Source organism: Leptonychotes weddellii, chromosome 1 (genome assembly GCF_054177405.1).
Source record: "Leptonychotes weddellii isolate Sample4059 chromosome 1, ASM5417740v2, whole genome shotgun sequence".
Taxonomy (NCBI): Eukaryota; Metazoa; Chordata; class Mammalia; order Carnivora; family Phocidae; genus Leptonychotes; species Leptonychotes weddellii.
The window spans coordinates 191783723-191803587 of record NC_138369.1 but is presented as its reverse complement, the minus strand read 5'-3'; the positions used below and the strand labels follow the sequence as shown (position 1 = coordinate 191803587).

The 19865-nt window shown below is 46.3% G+C and overlaps 1 protein-coding gene across 4 annotated transcripts in view; it reads right to left on the bottom strand.

Annotated features, from left to right (window-relative positions):
- Positions 1 to 19865, bottom strand: part of PCBP3 (poly(rC) binding protein 3) — a 241354-nt gene that overhangs the window by 58330 nt on the left and 163159 nt on the right. For 2 of the 4 annotated variants that reach the window (XM_081800927.1, XM_081800928.1), the window contains one exon: positions 8206 to 8337. In XM_081800927.1, the coding sequence (XP_081657053.1) occupies positions 8206 to 8215 (10 nt within the window). In that variant the 5' untranslated portion in view covers positions 8216 to 8337. Of the gene's footprint in view, positions 1 to 3959; positions 4054 to 8205; positions 9011 to 19865 lie in introns of those variants that run through there. The other 2 variants (XM_081800930.1, XM_081800929.1) reach the window with 2 other exon arrangements.

Genomic DNA, 19865 nt, shown 5'->3' with positions numbered 1-19865 from the left:
CTGTGACTGGGTGTAATTCACAGGCATGAAAAGGCACAGGTTGATTTTCACACGTTGCACTCACCCATCTGACCAGCAGTTCTCGGCACGGAACATTCCAGACCTGTGGAGAGATGCCTCTGGCCCAGTGCTGCGACCCCACCAGCCCACCCAGCCCTGCTGGCTGCCGTCCCCGCGGTGCCTGCCCTGTTCTGCAACCCCAACAATCCCCACGCTCTTGTGTGCGGCGTCCCTCACACAGAGCCATGTTCCCGAGAGCCGTCCGTGTGCTGTGAGTGGCAGTCGGGTTCTCTCTGGGACTCCGGGCGTGAACATGGGCACTTGTGCTGGCCCTTCTCCAGTTTGGGGCTGAGGAACAAAGTCGGTGCATCGTGCACACGTCTGTGTGGAGACATGGGCCCTGCCGGGGGCCTGGCCGTCCTCCCCCAAGGTCTCCATGCAGGACAGTCCATTCACTTTCCCAGCTTCACAGCTCCCGCCGTCCTGACAGCAGGCACCTCCTGAACACTGCGCACACCTCTGCAGGGAGACGGACTCCTGGAGGGAAAGCTGCGGGGTCTGTCTGCATAGACGCCTGCCTGGCGCGGCCGGCACAGACCTCACTGCCCTCCAGGCGGGCCTCCTCGGGACGCTGCCATCCCAGGCGCTCAGTGTGGGCCCGGTCTGCGTTTCATAAGAACTGCACGGTCACTGCTCGGCGGCTGCTGCTCCCATCCTGAGCAATCACCTTTACTGAGCTGCTCCTGGGCCCTGGCCGGCCGTTCCGTGCAGGTGTGTGAGCTTGGTCCCTCCGTCGGCGCCTAACGCCATGTGTGCCTTGCTGAGGATGCCCTTCCCCAGAAAAGACTGTTTTAAAAAGCCCGACATAAATTTTCTATGAATCTTCTGTAGTTTTGTTACCTTTAGCTTGTTACTCCCTCTCAAATACACTTGTGCTGGGTGTCAGGTAAAGTCTAAATTTGGTGTTTTTTAAATAGCTACCCAATTAACCCAACAGCATTTATTGACTAGTCTACGCATTCCTATTGATTCAAATGCCACTTACACTAAAACAAAGCAAGCCCACCTCCCTGCAGCTCTGTCCCCCACCCGGGAATTCCATCTCCTGCACCCAGTAGTATGCTTTTTACACAGACGCGTCTTCTTTTCCCTCTTGGGTTCTGGATGTTTTTAATGCTGCCCCTCCCCCCCCACACCCGCTCGCGTGGGGGCTGCCTGCTCAGGGGAGGGGCCCCAGGCCGGGAGAGGATGTGCACAGCTGGCTTAGGAGCTGGCGGTCCCGTCTCTCTGGGGCTCGTCCCCTGCCCACAGCCAGCACCCCAGAGATGCTGGACAGCACAGTGACTCCTGGGGTCCCCTGGCCAGCCAGCAGACTGCCCAAGCTCACCCCCTTCCCAGGCGAGGGTCCCTTTCCTGCTTTTCCAGGGGTCTCTGCTCAGCAGCGGGGCAGATGGAGCACTGCTGGGTAGGGGGGTCTGCTGCACAGCAAAGGCAGAGGCAGGACAGGCTGTAAGACTCCAGCACGGGAAGGCCTGACCTGCACACCAGGGTCGCCCACCATATAAAACACGGAACCACACCGAGGGGCTCCCCACAGGTGGGTCTGGTTCCCATCTGACCCGACAGATCACTGGACCCCTGTGCTCTGGAGCCTGACTCGTGCTCAGCTAGGACACGGTCGCCTCCGATCTGGCTGCATCCACGGACCACACGCTCACTGCCGGGTCGTGTGTGACCACCATCCACACTTCGCTCCTGTGTGGTCGGCCCCGGTGGCTCCCACACCTACATGGACGTCAGCATCACCGGAAGTTTTGACAAATCACTGACCGGGCTCACCCAGGGTTCTGACAGGTGGCCGGGGGTAGCTGAGAACCTGCCTCTCCCAGAGAGTTCTCGGGTGATGGTGATGGCGGTCTACGACCCTCTCCGAGAACCACTGACCTGCACGCAGCCGGTGCTCAGGGAGAAGGCAACCCAGGGCTCTCCCAACAGGCACCCACACACACCAGCTCTGCCCAAGCCCCGACCTCAGCCAGAACGAAGATGTCTTTCAGAGGCTCCAGCTGTGGGGCGTGCGGGACCCCAAATCTTCCTGAGGCTTCCTTGCTTCTTGGTGGTGGGCGTCTGCCTTCTTATGCAGAGCCGGGGCCTCACAGAGACGGCACACGCCCCGGGCAAGCCGAGTACGGCAGGCCAGCCGGCCAGGCCCAGCACCAGCGTGGCCCTTTCAGTTCCCAGGTGAGTCAATGCCAAAGCGCTGAGTGTGCTGTTCAGAGACATCCCCTTGCCCGCTGTGTGTTCTCTGCCCGGGTGGGCAGGAAAGAGAAGGCCGTGTACAGTGCGGGACTTCGGGGACGAGTTCAGAGCTCTGCACCCTCTTGCTTTGTGTTAGGACACTCTTTTGAGAAGTATGAAGGGACGTAGCCATTGCCTCTGCAATGTTATACCTATGCTATTTCTGGGGAAAAAAAATTATCTACTCCTCCGGTAAGTAAGGGAAAATAAACATCCTATAACACTTGACGGAATGCTGGTTTTATTTCTCGAGACAACAGTTCTCATTTTCCCCCAACGGCAACAAACTGGGGGGGGGGGTTATGATTGTATAATTTCACATGAACACACATGCTTGTCATTCTCGCATGTCTTACTCTTGCTCGCACCCAGGATGACCGTATGTGCACGTTATCCTGGCCTTGGGGATGCACGCTAGGCAAGGTAGGAAAACGAGCTGTTAAACACGGCACCGAAGTATGTGCGGCTTTCCGCAGACATAACAGAAGCGTTTATAACCACAAATAATAACAACTTTGGAATTTTCTGCCCTATCTTAATGAAAAAGCAGAAAAAACCTCTCTTTCTTCCAGACTGTAAAATGGGTAAGAGCCTTTTAGAAATATTACATGCGATTCGCTCAGAGGCTGCAGGTGGAAGGGGATGGGGAGCACCCTTCTTTTGCTACCATGGGTACAACTGCTGTTTTACATCTAAAACGTCAAGTAATTCGTAACCCACATGTGTTTACACCTACTTCTGTGAACATAGCCGTGGGCCCGTGTTTCCTAGAAAGCTACTTAAAATACAAATTTTAAATATTTTATCTCAGAAAGGCAAAAAGCTTTTCTTCTGTAGAACATCCTCCAATCAAATACCATTATGACTTCGCTTCTGGAAGACTATTCTGGAGGCACCCTCCCCCGGCACACCCAGAGAGGAGCGCCTCTTTGTCTAAAGGTGCCCATCGTACAAACATTGCAAACATTTTATAGCCCATTCATTACCTGCCAGAACAGGTCTGTCAGAAGGATCCGGAGCTAACGGGTATCTTAGTTCATTTACGGGACAGCAAAATCAATCAATCAATGTTTGTTATTTATACAATTCCGCATCTGCTTGGTCATGGAGGAATCACATTTGCTGGTCTTCCCATACATAAGAGAACCACGTTATTTCTCAGTAGAAGTAACAAGCTCCGATAGTGCAAATACCATACGTGTACTAACCTGGCTCTGATACGTGGATTCCACGGTGCTTCTGTACCAATGGAAGCCAGGAGCTCACCTGTTCAGCGCAGAGGCTGACGACCCACACAAAGGCGCTGGCCGCACTGAGAGCACAGGGCCCCGGACCGCGGGGTGGCCAGTGTGTCTTAGGGGGAGCCCTGTTCCCACCCCTCCCCCCAGTGTCACCAATGGACAGCTGTAAGACTGCACGCTCCCTTTTCTACACACTAACACTTTAACATGAGAGTGGTAACAGTTGACCGTGATCCCTACAAAGGAGCCATATTAAAATAGAACCTAAAGTGAGGATCTTCCTCTGAATGTCACAGGGAAAGTGCTGTGCCTGCCTCAGCAGGGCCTGCTAACAGCTCCCGAGGACCTGTGTGCACCCTGCTCGACACACAGCCTGTTCTCCTGGCCAGAGCAGCCTCCCCCAGCCCCAGTACCCCTTACCTCAGAACAAAGCGGCTCTGGGAGGTCGGGAAGGGCTGGCTGGATGCGGCTACCAGACAGATGGCCACCCTCCTTGTCTAGAGAAGATGGAATGCTAAAGGAGAAAAATCAGAGTGGGTTTTGTCCTAACCAAAGGAGGCTACGAATCCCATTGGCCTCAGGTTGGAAACCTCGTGACATGGGACCGGGCACATGTGACCTACTTTTCGCCCAGCTCCCCTCATTCCGTTGGAGGGGTGCACCCGGCACGGATGTGCTGTCATTTCAATGACTCCTTCCCCCAAACAGGGGCCAGCGCACACATGGGCATGCCTGCAGGACACGGGCCACGGCAGCTCAGCCCTCGGAAAGGAAAGTGCGGGTGGGCCCCAGTGATGGAAACGCAGCTCCTAGGGCCTGAGCGGTCACTGCTGCTGTCAGCTGTCTGTGCGGTCGGGCCTCACACAAAGCTGGTCCTGTTGATGTACTTGGTCCTGAAGCTGCAGGATGAGGCACTTGAAGCAGCACCAATTGCAAATTCTCTCCTTTCCTCTTTTTTTTTTGGTGATCTAGAGCTGCTAGGTCCAGGCCTAGAAGCAAACCGCATACTTAAGCTCAGAAACGCGTGAGCACTGTGTGTCCTTGAGAGCCATCCTGATGCAGGGCTCTGGTGTGGGCAGTGCTGACCGGAGGGCTGACGGGGCCCCGTGAGAGGTGGTGGGAAAGGCACGTCTGCCACCGAGCAGGAGAAAGTCGCCCTCAGTCCACCTTCTACCTGGCACCGTTAGGTCATCAGCTCACATGAAATCAGATGCAGACAAACGATAAAACCCGTAACAGGCAGAGGTGAAAACTTGGATGCAGAGAAGAATCGCTGCCCGTGAGGACAGGCTCTGGCTTTCTGGAGTCAGCAAAGGGGCACAGAAAGTGGGGGCATGCAGGCCCTACTGACCAAAGTCAGCCTGATTGTTCATTACAGGAAAAAATTTAAAATAGCACAAATATTGGATGCTCATTACAGAAAAAAAAAGTGCATTTATGCAAAAAATAACCTGTAATATCATTACTCAGAAAGACCACCAGTGATAGTGGGGTATTTTGAGGTCCACCTAGTCAGACTAAGAGGTGTGTGTCATTATATTTTTTAACAAAACTAGGACCAAACCGCCCACATTTGTCCTGTTTTTCTCATTTAGCATTACTTATGAAATATTTTTCTATGTCAACATATTTAAATCTACATAACAATGATCAAATTCTCCATGGTATTTTTCTATTCTTATGCATAAAATTTTATGCATTTTTATGTAGAAAAATGTAACCAATCTGTAATGCTTGTATTTCCAGATTTTTGATTTGTTATATATATTTTAAAGATTTTATTTATTTGAGAGAGAGAGCATGAGCCAGGGGAGGGGGCAGAGAGAGAGGGAGAAGCAGGCTCCCCGCTGAGCAGGGGGCCCGATGCGGGACTCGATCCCAGGACCCCGGGATCATGACCTGAGCCGAAGGCAGACGCTTTACTGACGGAGCCAGCCAGGCGCCCTGAGTGGTTATATCAAAGAATGTTTCCACAGTCCTCTTTGGGTGGACCTCTTCCTGCCCCTCTCTTGTTCCCTCAGAGTACATATTTACAGATATCATTCCTGGGTGGAAGGATACACGTGCTTGAAGCTCGGCACAAAGTGACAAACTGGCTCAGTCAGTGACACTGCGTGATGAGGGCTGCTCCCTGGGCGCCCCGCAGCCTGGGCAGCTCTGTCCTCAGTGCCCGACTGAGCCCTGAGTCCCGGGGATGTCAGCCGCTAGTGGCCAAGCAAGCAGGAGGGTGCTGCGAGCCGGCCCGCAGACAGCCCTGCCGTGTGTCTGGCCCCGGCGGCTACTTCCCACCTTGCAGCAGGTGTCTGTGGAGGATCCGTCCTCACTCTCGGACAGATGAGGGAAGGAGCAGCATGGCTTGCTCCGGGTCATAAAGCTCGGGCCATGGAAACCTGGCTCTTGCCCACGGGGCGGCCGACAGCATCAAGTGCAGCTGAGGGCCTGGGGAGGACCGGACACTGGCTGGTGGGTCTGGCCAGCACAGGCCTCGGCCCTCGACAGGCAGGTCTGGTGCAAGGTAAGCAAGTGGTGACAGCGAGGCTAGCCATCCAGGGGGTTACCACAAGCAGATGAACTGCCCGGGGCACGCCAGCCTGTTCTGTGCAGGTGGGAAGCAGAGAGAGCCTAGACGGAAAGGAAGTGGTACGAAGGAGGGACATGAAGGACCAGAGTCACAAGCCAAAGGGTAGTGGCTGAGGGTGTGGGGGCCACATAAGAGAAGAGGGGGTGCAGCCTGGAGGTCCAGAGAAATCAAGGGACGGGGGCACCCTGGGTGTCAGGGGCAGCCAAGAGAAACCAGGCCAGGTGAGAACTGAGGATGTGACCTTGGGCAGTTTCAGGGTAGAGGGCGCATTGCAAATGGGGTGGGGGGATCCCCTCCTGCAAGCACCACATCACCCAGGGGTTGGCCAGCTGGGGGCACTCAGGGGCTTCAGGGTCATCGGGATGCATGTCAGGCTCAGTGGCCAGTCACCTCCTGGATGGCTGTGGGTTTCCTGCTCTCATGGGTTCCACCCATTGCTTCTGCAGCCATGTCCCATGCCCGACATGGGGTTAGATGCCCAGACCATTGAGCACATGGGTACCTGGCAAATGCAGCCAGGAAGAGGGCAGGCTGACGAGCAGTGCAGGGCTCCCCAGCAGGCATCCGCCTGGACTGGAAAAGAGGCAGAAAGCCCTGTGTGGGGTCCCCTCGGCTCCCAGCTTTGGTGAGCCGCAGCCGGGCCTGGGCTCCAGGGGGGCCTGAAGAACCCCGGTCAGCCCTGGCTCTGGTTTACATAGCTGGCCTCACTCTTGACCACAGCCTGGGACATGCCAGTCATGACAAAGGAGCCTTCCCATTTGGCTCCCATCCAAATCCAGCTGAGTTCAAGTCCACTGTGACCAGTCATGGACATTCAGCCCAAATAGACACCTGGAAGTTGAGATGGTTTTAACCATCCTCAATGGGAAGAACAAAGAAAAGAGCAAAACAACACAGGCCACAGGCTTACGGAACTGGGTCAAGCACCATAGGATTAAAATTTTGAGCTGCAATTAACAAACAAACAAACCCAGACAGACAATATGCGGGCAGAAGAGAAGCTGCTCCTGAGAACAATGAAAATATCTGGAAAGGCAGTGAGGAGCCCAGTGTCCCTTATTATTAAGTTCTGTGACTTTTAAAAGATGCACGTTTCTTTGACAGCCACCTGGGGGGTATGTTAACTCAGAACCTATATAATATTTGTGTTGTGAATCTGGATTGATGAACTACACGGCTTAAACGTTCTCAATGGCTACCTTCGTGTCTCCGGGTGAGTAAAGCACCCTAGAATGTATTCTCGAGGCCTGAGCAAAGCCTGTGCAACATAAAGACACAGATGAGTAAACTACAACCGGCCTGGGAATGAGCAAGGCGTGTGCGCCATGGAAGGAACTCAAGGTCTCAATCTGAGGCCAGAGGAAGTGGGTTCTGCAGGCTCGGGGAGAGAGTCTGGACCTCAGGGTCCTGGAGCGCACAGAACACACACGCTCTGCACACGTGCACCCCCCCCCGCTCTGCACACGTGCACACCCCCCCACTCTGCACACGTGCTCCTATATGCACGCACACACACGCTGGCCACGCATGATCCTGGACCCATGCACACGCATGCTCCTACATCTGTACGTGTACGCTCCTTCCCAGCACACCCACACACACGATGCTGCACCGTTGCACACACGGGAGGACTGTCGGGAGGGCCAGGATAGCAGGCTGGCACTCATTTATGGAGGGCCCAACAAACAAGGTGACAACAGACCCAGCTCTTCAGAGTCCTCACCCAGCATTCTTTAGAAAATGGTGGGAGGAGGGCCAGAAGGGGTAAAAGCAGGGAATATTTAGGGAAAACAGTTCTAAGGGTTCCCATCCTCCTCAAACATTCAAGGGAAAAAGCCATGGATAAACGTTCTGTCTCAGCTTAGACCTGCTTCTTCAAACTCCACCTCAACTCTAGAGCCAGCCCGGAAAGCTACTCCTACATGATCATGCCCGGCGTCCATGTCCTGGCACTGCGCCCCAGTGATACCACATCATGGACAGAAGAGGGTCAAACACATATTGCCTCATTGTTCTCAGGCTGACTTTGTTACCTACATTCCTGGTAAACAGACAAGCAAACAAAAGGTATTTACAGTCACTCACCTTCCCCCATAAGCAGGCTCTAAGAGTCAGAGCAGATCCATAGACAGCAAGTGTTCAGACTTATTGTGACTTAGAGCATCATAGCTGGAAGTGGTGACTGACAGGGCTGACTTTGTCCCACGGCTCACCTACCTAAAACAGAACACAGGGTATGTGAGTGTGCACGTTCATGACCTTGTCCATTAGGACTGAGCTCCCGCAGAACTGTTTCTTGCATTCGACAGAGAAGTAGACATGTCTTAAGCATTCATGTATGAGGCACGTGCAGGATATGGAGACGAAATGCCAGGGAGAACTTGTCCTGGGAATACTGCCCAATATGCCCCAAATGAGGCAGCTCTAAACATGAGAAGGCTTCCATTTCATAAATGAGAAGTCCAAAAGAAGTTTTTTGATGAAACTATATCAACTTTTGAGAATGTAAATGAACAGTCAACCTGCTACTGACAATATTTAGTCCCATTCTCTCCCTCTCCCTACCCCTCCACTAATTTAAGAGTAACAGTCATGAAGTTACATATTAACTCAAATGCATTGCTGGTTTGCCACTCCGGCAGGAAAGGTAACCACGCCATCCATCATACCCCACCCCATGTCTTGGCGTACACTCTCATCCGGGCAGACCTGCTTTCCATGCTGCCTGGTGTTTTTCCAGAGAGTGTCAGTTTTGCCTGGATCTAAGTTTCCTGATGTTTTACTTCTTGAATTCACATTGGTTGTGCAAACTGGAAATTTAATCCCTGGTCACAAGTACCTGTTTTCATACATTATCCTTTTTACTGTGTTATAATTCTACTCTGTAAGCGTGTATTTATGATCTCCCCGTGAATTATGGTTACAGACACCTTAAAAGGCTCATCTACGACAGCATCCAACACTTGGAATTGTGAGGTCATGGCACCAAAAATAATTAGAAACCTATGTCCAATGTCTTTGCTTTTCTCCAAGTCACTCAGGTAACCATTTTAGTCAATAAACCACAGCACTGACTGGCTTTGTTCCAAGCTAAAATGTCTTGTCCGTGTAATACATTGTGATTCAAAGTGAAACTAATTGGAAAACACTAAATTCAAGGAAATTCCAGGAAAGGTACTGTTGAGTAAGACCCTCCATCTTTCATATGGGTAAACAGTGCCTCGGTTGGGATGATAGTCACACACGAGTGCAGGAAAAGGATGAATGTGTTACTGACTGGAGGACCAGAGAGGCCAAAGCTGTTGAGCTGGGTCTTAAGGTCAGTCAGTGGGAATTCATCAGAAAGCACTGGAAGTATTTTAAAGAGGGATGCCATGACAATTCAATGGGGGAAAGAATAGTCTTTGCAACATATGGCGCTGGGAAAACTGGACATCCACATGCAAAGTGAACCTTACAACACATACAAACATTAAGTCAAAAAGGACCAAAGACCTAGACTTAGGAGCTAAGACTACAAACGCTTATAGAAAACATTGGGAAAAATCATTATGACATTGGATTTGGCAATGAGGATTTCATGGATACAGCACCAAAAAGCACAGGCAACAACAGCAAAACACATAAAGTAGACTTCATCAAAATTAAGAACTTCTGTGCATCAAAGAGCACTAACAAGAGAGAGAAAATACAACCAGCAGAATAGGAGAAAACACTTGCAAATCATGTATTAATCCCTGAGAAGGGATTAATATCCAGACCACATAGAGAACTCCTGCAACTCAATAATAAAAAAAAATTTTAAATGTGCAAAAGATTTGAATACGTATTTCTCCAAAGAAGATGGGCAAATGGCTAAAGCACATGAAAAAGATGCTCAACATCATTAGTCATTAGAACAATGCAAATGAAAACCACAATGAGATACCACTTTGCACCCACTTAGGATGGCAATAATAGTAATAATAGTAGCAACTGTGATATTGAAAATAATGAGGAGGAGGGGAAGAAGGAGACAGGAGAAGAAAAACAGAAAATTACAAGTGTCAGCCAGGATGTGGAGAAACTGGAACCCTCGTACACTGCTGGTGGAAATACAAAATTGCATAGCCATTCTGTTAAACAGTCTTGCAGTTTGTCAAAAAGTTAAACATAGAGTTACCTTATGACTTAGCAATTCCACTCCTAAGGGTCTACACATGAGAAATGAAGACATATGTTCCACAAAAACTTGCACATGAATGTTCATGGCAGCAATATTCATAGCAGCCAACGAGTGGAAAAACCCAAATGCCTATCACTTAATGAAGGGACAGACAAAATGTGGTCTATCCACACAATGGAATATGATTTGGCCACATGAAAAAGGAATGAGCCTTCAAAATGCAACATGGATGAACCTGGGAAACACTGATGCTGAGTGAGAGAAGCCAGACACAGAAAGCCACACACTGTGTGGTCCCATGTAGATGAGATGCACGGAGAGGTGAATCCACAGAGACAGGAAGTAGACTCATGGACCCCAGGGCTGAGGAAAGGTGAACGGGGTTAGTGATGTGACTAGTGACGTGCATGGGGCTTCCTTTGGGCCGATGAAATGTCCTAGTCTGTAGTTAGACTGTGGTGACAGCTGCACACCTTTGTGAATATACTAGAAACTGCTAAAATGTATGCTTTAAAAGTGTGGAGTTTATGTTATGTGAATTATACTCAACTTAAAAAAAAACGAAGGCAGGGGACCTGGGTGGCTTAGTCAGTGAAGCGTCTGCCTTCAGCTCAGGTCATGATCCTGGGGTCCTGGGATCGAGCCCTGCATTGGGCTCCCTGCTTGGCAGAGAGCCTGCTTCCCTTTTTCCCTCTCCCTCTGCCCCCCTCCCCGCTCCCCGGCTTGTGTGCTCTCTCAAATAAATAAATAAATAAGATCTTTAAAAGAAAACAAAGGTAATCAATACTTAAAAGTTAAAAAAAAAAGTAATGAAAGAAACCTCCCATGAAACATGCAGAACTAATATGTGCTTACCTCCACTCTCACAGAAGGTGCACTTAAATCACACAAAATAAAAAGGCACAAACTCACAAGTACTAAAAGGTCAGGAGAAGACGGAACAACCAACATGAGTTGTTAGCACAATACTAGACTCTGAAAAGTGGATGAAAACGTGGTAAATAATTTGGCAAACCCGGAAAGCTGAAACCCACGCCTATAAGGGGAGAGGCCAACAGGAAACCAGCCAATTCTTGCACATCTTCCAGAACGGCTGCAAAGGGAAGAGCTGGAGGCAGGTGAGTAAAGATGGGGGTAGTAATTAGAATTTTCTGTAAGGCATTTGGCCCCAGAAATCCTCTGGCTCTTTTCTTCCCTGGATAACAGGAGGTTTCGCCTCTGCAGAGGGTGACTCATTCAGGATACAGACTCAATGACAAGTGGTTCTGCAGACAGTGAAATGCCAAAATTAAAACGGGAGTGTAACACGGGAGAAAACAAATGGAACAATGAGAACTCCTGCCCCCTCTCCCAAGAGGCTCTCAGAATTCTAGCAGGCAGGATTATTATCTCAATAAGTTACATAAAATAGAACAGTAGACAGCGGTCTTTGATAACAATGCAATAAAACCAGAAATTAATGAACTTTAACCAAAGGACATTCTATTTGCAATTCATGTCATTTTAGAAACATCTAAAGGGAACTAGTTTACTTAACACATACAGCCCTGACATGTCACTAAACTGGCGGGAAACACAATGAGACCGAAATCTTTAAAGTGGTGTGACAAACAGACCCATTCATGCAATGACCCACTTCTTCCAACATCACCAGCATGTTTCAGGAGCCGGGGACACCAAGCATTCTGTGGAGTTAGACATGAGTTATGAGGAGAATCCCAGAGAGGAAATAACGCCGCTGTTCTCTTTTCAAACACAGTTGGTGTTAGGAAGGGAAGGAGACGGAGATGAAGTTAGGGACATGATTCCTTTCCTCACCTCCACGGCCTTCCCTCGCTGTACGACCCACTTAGCAACAACAGAAGCAATGGTTTCAACGTCTTGCTGAACAGACCGCCACAACAAATCAGCTTCAAAGGATGAGTGCCCAGGGATGCCACTGCCCCTTCTGGCACAGTCGAGACAAAAGAAGCCCATTCAGCTGCAAACTACACATGTGCACACACACTCTCACACACGTGTGCATGGGGCATAAGCAGCGCACACTGTTATCGGAGCTCAGTAAAGGGCTGGGGCTTCACCAGAAGGTTTGAAATGTCAGACAACTACGAGGCCAAGTGCTATCCCACCTGCTGTTTGCTGGGCTTCCTCCACGCTCTCCTCTTGCCAGGAGCGTGAGTATAGAAGAGGGTGAGGAGGAGAGAGGAGGTGGGGGTGGGTGTGGAGAACAGACCAGGAACCAGCTCAGGAGGGTGTTTAGGCCTCTGCAAGAATGGGGGCAGGTGAGTCCGTGGAAGACAGAGCTGTGTGGGGGCTTTGAGACAAAAAGACACAAGTCAGACAAAAATGATAAATCCTGATATTTTAATACAAACAATCTGGCTCTGGGGTGGAAAACAGACTGAAGGTGAAGAGGTACAGGGGAAAAGCCCAGAGAAAATTTAGGAGGCTAAGCCATAATCCAGCCCAGAGATAACGTAACTGTCCATGGGCAGTGAGGAAGAACACAGATGCTATGAGGGCCCATCACCAGGGATTCAGTCTGAGGAGGGAACCCAGGCCGGGTCAACACACTGTCCATCTGGGCGGAGACGCCAACATACCTCTCAGAACAGCCCATACAAGTGTAGTGAAATTGGAGTAAAGATGCAGAACACGCGAGGGACACCACAGACATGGCACTGTGTGTCGTGAAACTCTGCACCCGACACTTGGAGGTGCACGCCCCCCTAAAGCTCTCAGAGAACAAAACAAAAACTGGCAATGTTCTAACTCACAGTGCAAGTTTCAACAAATTTTGAAGACATGAAATCAACAGACTGTGCTCTCCACCCACTAGGCAATTAAATTAGACATCATTAGCAAAAGGATAACTTTATAATCCCCCTGAACATAACATTTTTAAAAAGCTTCTGGGGGTGTCTGGGTGGCACAGTTGGTTAAATGTTCGACTCTTGATTTAGGCTCAGATCGTGATCTCAAGGTCATGAGATGGAGCCCCACATGGGGCTCCGTGCTGGGTGTGGACCTGCTTAAGACTCTCTCCCTCTCCCTCTGCCCCTCTCCACCCTGCTAGTGTTCTCACTCTCTCTCTCAATAATAATAATAATAATAATAATAACAACAAAAGCTTTTTTTTTTTTTTAAAGATTTTATTTATTTATTTGACAGAGAGAGACACAGCGAGAGAGGGAGCACAAGCAGGGGGAGTGGGAGAGGGAGAAGCAGGCTCCCCACTGAGCAGGGAGCCCGATGCAGGGCTCGATCCCAGGACCCTGGGATCATGACCTGAGCCGAAGGCAGACGCTTAACGACTGAGCCACCCAGGCGCCCCAACAACAAAAGCTTCTAAATAAGAAATGGATGGAATGACATAATGAAATTAGAAAATAACTAGACCAATAAACTTGCGACCCACCAAACTTTGTGGCAAGTGGCTACGGTAGAATTTACAGAATTAAAAGCCTGTATTAAGAATAAAGGGAGGCCAAAAATTAGTGAGTAAAAAAATCCAACTTAAGGATTTAGAAAATATCCACAGAAAATAAAGAGAAGGTAATAATAACAGATCAGAAGAAAAGACATGAGCCAACTGAGAAAATGAACAAATACAAAATTTAGTTCTTTAACAAAGGTCTAGAAATACACAAACCTCTGATGACACTGATAGAGGAAAATAATCAAGAAGGCACAGACGGTGTTAGTGGCTATAAGGAAGACCAGAGCCTCTGGTTGTGGACACAATCAAGTAGACACAGTTCTCCCATTCTTCCTGCTAAGCACAACGAACTGGACATTAAACATGAAACAAACAAGGGAAAACTTGGGGAAGCAGAGAGAGGCCGACTGGCTACGGTGCTCAGGATTTGAAGAATGACATAGGAATGAGCTCACCACTTTGTTTTGTTTCATCTCATTTCCCTCCTATATATTCCAGATTGGTCACTGGAGAAACCTGCAACCTAAAAATGCTGCAGGACACAGAAAAACAAGTCTCAAGAAAAGTCTGCTCTCTCTCTAGGCCAAGGACTGGGAACAGGAAGCCTAGGCAGCCAGACGGCTTCTGACAGTGTCTGCCCTCCTGCAGGCGGCACCCACAGGAAACACACACACACACCCCTACCCGCCCCACGCGGAGCCTAGCCTCCTACCCCCACCTGGCAGTACCAAGGCACCCCCCACCCCCTACCCAGGTGTCAGGGAGCCTGAGGGCGGGGCCTGGACTTCCACCCCAGTCTGATGTGAACAAGGTGCCCCCACATGGGGTTGGCAGAGGCCTGCTAAGATAGGAGATTTATAGCAGACACAGAATAGCAGAACACTATAACCAAAATTTCCAGGATACAAACGAAAATCACTTACCGTGCCAAAACCTAAGCAAATCTCAACATGAACAAGAAAAGAAAATCAACAAAAGCTGAACACTGAGATGACAGGTATGTGTGAGCCCCTGACAAGGATCTTAAAGCAGCCATCGTAAGAACGCTTTAGTGAGTATTTAGGAACATGCTTAAAGCACATCTCTAAAAACTCACAAAGAAACAGAAGCTATGAAGAACAACAAACTACCAGAAATCAGTCAAAATGAAATCATCAATCTCAATATCCCTATAACCATTAAAGAAATTGAATTTATAATAAAAAGATATAGAAAAAGAAATCTCCAGGACCAGATGGTTTCACTAGAGAATTTTAATATTCAAAGAAGATGAACACCAACCTTAGACAATCTTTTAGAGAAAACAGATGGAGAATTCTTCCCAACTCATTTTGTGAGGCCACTATCACCCTGATACCAAAACCACAGCAATTTGCCTTATGAACATAGACACAAATAAACTAAAACAATTTTTAATTGGCAAATAAATCCAGCAATGTATAGAAGATTTACACACCACGACCAAGTAGGGTTTATCCAGGTATGCAAAGCTGGCTCCATATTGAAAAATCAATCAATATAGTCCACCATATCTATAAACTAAAGCATAAAAATCATATGATCATATAAATTGATGCATAAAAAGCATTTAATAAAATTCAACACTTATTCGTGATAAAAAATACCAGTGAATTAAGGACACAAGAAAGTTACCATAACTTGATAAACAGCATCTACAAAGCCTGTAACTAACATCATACCTAGTGGTGACAGGCTGAGTGCTTTATCCCACAGCTGGGAACAAGGCAAAGCTGTCCATGGTCACCATTCTTAGGACACCGGGAGTTTCAGCACTGTCACAGGCAAGAAAAATAAACCAGAGACATACAGACTGGAAAAGAAGAAATAAAACTATCTCTATTTGCAGATGATAATTTTCTACCTAGAAAATCCCAAGGAACCTATAAAACAAAACTCCTAGCCCTGATAAGTGAGTTCAGAAAGGCAGAATATAAGAGTAATACACAAAAATTAACTACATTTCTAGATATTAACAGTGAACACACATAAACCAAAATTTAAAACACAGTATCATTTAAAATCATTCAAAATAAAATGAAATACTTATACACTTAATATATATAGGATCTGTATGCTGAAAACTGTAAAATGCTGATAAAATAAATTTTAAAAACCTAAATAAATGGAGACATATCATATCCATGGTTTGGAAAACTTAACATATAAAAATATCAGTTCTCTCCAAAGTGATCTAAAGGCTCAATGCAATTCCTATAAAAATCCCAGCAATGTAGGGGCGCCTGGGTGGCTCAGTCCATTAAGCATCTGACTCTTGATTTCAGCTCAGGTCTGGATCTCGGGGTCATGAGTTCAAGCCCTGCTTTGGGCTCCATGCTGGGCATGGAGCCTACTTAAAAAATTAAAATTAAAAAAAAAAAAATCCCAGTAACATTTTTTTTGTAGACATAAATAAGCTTATTCTAAAATCTATACAGAAAGGTGCAGACCCTAGAGTAGCTTTAAAAATCTTGGGAAGAAAAAAAGAATAAAGCAAAAAGAATCATACAATGCGATAATAAGTCTTACTTTGTAACTACAGTTTTCAAGATAGTATGGACCAATAGAATAGAATAGAATAGAGAACCTAGAAATAAACCCACCCAAATATGCCCAATTGATTTTTGACAAGGTGGAAAAAAATTCAATGGAGAAAAAGTAGTCTTTTCAACAAATAGTTTTGGGACAATAGGTTAGGCAACAAAATGAACCTTGATCTAGGTCTCACACCTTACACACACATTAAAACTCAAAATGGATCACAGACTTAGATATAAAACAAGAAACTAAAACTTTTAGAAAAAAAGCACAGGAGAAAAGTCTTCAGAATCTAGGGTAAACAAGAGTTCTTAGACTTAACACAGAAGGCATAATCTGTGAAAGGAAAAATCAATAGATTGGATTTAATGAAAATTAAAAACTTTTGCTATGCAAAATCCCGTTAAGAGAATGAAAAGGGGCGCCTGGCTGGCTCACTTGTTAAGCGTCTGACTTTGGCTCAGGTCATGATCTGGGGTCCTGGGATCGAGCCTGCGTCAGGCTCCCTGCTCAGCAGGAAGTCTGCTTCTCCCTCTCCCACTCCCCCTGCTTGTGTTCCCTCTCTCGCTTTCTCTCTGTCAAATAAATAAATAAAATCTTTAAAAAAAAAAAGAATGAAAAGACAAGCTATAAACTGGGAAAAAACATTTGCAAACCACATATCCAACAAAAGACTAGCATATAGAATATATAAAGCATACTCAAAACTGAACAATAAAATTTTTTCAAAAATCAATTAGAATACGGCAATACTGGGGCACCTGGGTGGCTCAGTCAGTTAAGTGTCTGACTCTTGATTTCAGCTCAGGTCATAATCTCAGGGTCCTGGGATCCAGTCTTGCGTTGGGCTCTGCACTCAATGGGGAGTCTACCTGATGATTCTCACTCCTTCTCCTTCTGCCCTCCCCCCCCTAAAATAAATCTTTATGGAATGCCTGCGTGGCTCAATCGGTTAAGCGTCTGACTTCAGCTCAGGTCATGATCCCAAGGTCCTGGGATCCAGTCCTGCATAGGGCTCCTTCCTCGGCAGGGAGCCTGCTTCTCCCTCTGCCTTCCATTACCCCTGCTTATGTTCTCTCTCTCTTTCTCTCTGACAAATAAATAAATAAAAGCTTTAAAAAACATAAATAAATCTTTAAAAAAAGAAAGAAAACGGCAATATAGGCCTACCTCAAGAAGCATAAAGAGTCTCAAATAAAAAACCTAACCTTGCACCTAAAAGAGTTAGAAAAAGAACAGCAAATAAAACAAAACCAGCAGAAGGAAGGAAATAATTAAGATTAGGGCAGAAGTAAATGGTATAGAAACTAAAAATACAGTAAAACAGATCAATGAAACCAAGAGCTGGGTCTTTGAAAAAAATCAATAAAAGTGATAAACCTCTAGCCAAACATACCAAGAAAAAAAGAGAATAGGTTCAAATAAATAAAATCACAAATGAGAGCAAAGAAATAACAACCAACACCACAGAAATAGGAGAATACTATGAAAGACTATATGCCAACAAATTAACAACCTAAAAGAAATGGATAAATTCCTAGAAACATACCAACTACCAAAACTGAAACAGGAAGAAAGAGAAAATTTGAACAGATCAATAACCAGCAAAGAAATTGAATCAATAATCAAAAATCTCCCAACAAACAGAAGTCCAGGACCAGATGGCTACACAGGCGAACTCTACCAAACATTTAAGGAGGTAATACCTATTCTTCTCAAACTGTTCCAAAAAACAGAAAAGGAAGGAAAACTTCCAAATTCATTCTATGAGGCCAGCATTACCCTGATTCCAAAACCAGACAAAGACTCCACTAAAAAAGAAAACCATAGGCCAATATTCCTGATGAACATGGATGAAAAATTCTCAACAAGAAGTAGCAAATAGAATCCAACAGTTCACTTAAAAAGTCATTCATTGCAATCAAGTTGGATTTTTAAAAAGATATTCTTTATTTATTTGAGAGAGAGAGAGAGCATGAGCATGAGTGGGGGGAGGGGTAAAGGGACAAGCAGACTCCCCGCTGAGCAGGGAGCCTGAGGTGGGGCTCAATCCCAGGACCTTGAGATCATAACCTGAGCTGAAGGCAGACGCTTCACCGACTGAGCCACCCAGGCGCCCCTCAAGTGGGATTTATTCCTGTGTTGCAAGAGTGGTTCCATATTCACAAATCAACCAGTGTGATACAGCACATCAACAAGAGAAAGGATAAGGACCATATGGTCACTTTAATAGACACAGAAAAAGCATTTGACAAAGCACAACATCTATTCATGATAAAAGCCCTCAACAAAGTAGGAATAGAAGGAACATACCTCAACATAATAAAGGCCATATATGAAAACCCTACAGTGAACACCATACTCAATGGGGAAAAACTGAGAGCTTTCCTCCTAAGGTCAGGAAGATGACAGGGATGTCCACTCTCACCACTGTTGTTCAACATAATACTGGAAGTCCTAGCCTCCATAATCAGACAACAAAAAGAAATAAAAGGCATCCAGATCAGTAAGGAAGAAATAAAAAATTTTCACTATTTTCAGATGACATGATACTCTATTTGGAAAACCTGAATGACGCCACCAAAAAACTGCTAGAACTGATAAACGAGTTCAGTAAAATTGCAGGATACAAAATCAACATACAGAAATCTATTGCATTTCTATATATCAGTAATGAAGCAGCAAAAAGAGAAATTAAGAAAATAATCCCATTTACAATTGCATCAAAAACAGTAAGATACCTAGGAATAACCCTAACCAAAGAGGTGAAAGACCTGTACCCTGAAAACTATAAAATGCTGAGGAAAAAACTGAAGAGGCCACAAAGAAATGGAAAGACATTCCATGCTCATGGATTGGAAGAACAAATAACATTAAAATGTCTATACTATCCAAAGCAATCTCCACATTTAATGCAATCCCTGTCAAAATACCAACAGCATTTTTCACAGAACTAGAACAATCCTAAAATTTGTATGGAAACACAAAAGACCCTAAATAACCAAAGTAATCTTGAAAAAGAAAAGCAAGAGGCATCATAATTCTGGATTTCAAGTTACATTACAAAGCTGTAATAATCAAAACAGTATAGTACTGGCACAAAAATAGACACAGATCAACAGAACAGAATAGAAAACCCAGAAATGAACCCACAATTAATCTTCGACCAAGCAGGAAAGAATATTCAATGGGAAAAGGACAGTCTTTTCCACAAATGGTGTTGAGAAAACTGGACAGCAGCATGCAGAAGAATGAAACTGGACCACTTTCTTACACCATACTCAAAAAAATAAATTCAAAATGGATTAAAGACCTAAATGTGAAACCTGAAACCACAAAAATCCCAGAAGAGAACATAGGCAGTAACTTCTCTGATATCAGCCGTAACAACATTTTTCTAGATGTCTCCTGAGACAAGGGAAATAAAAGCAAAAATAAACTATTAGGACCATATCAAAATAAAAAGCTTCTGCACAGTGCAGGAAACAATCAACAAAACTAAAAGGCAACCTACAGAATGGGAGAAGATATTTGCAAATGACATATTCAGTAAAAGGTTAGTATCCAAAATATATAAAGAACTGA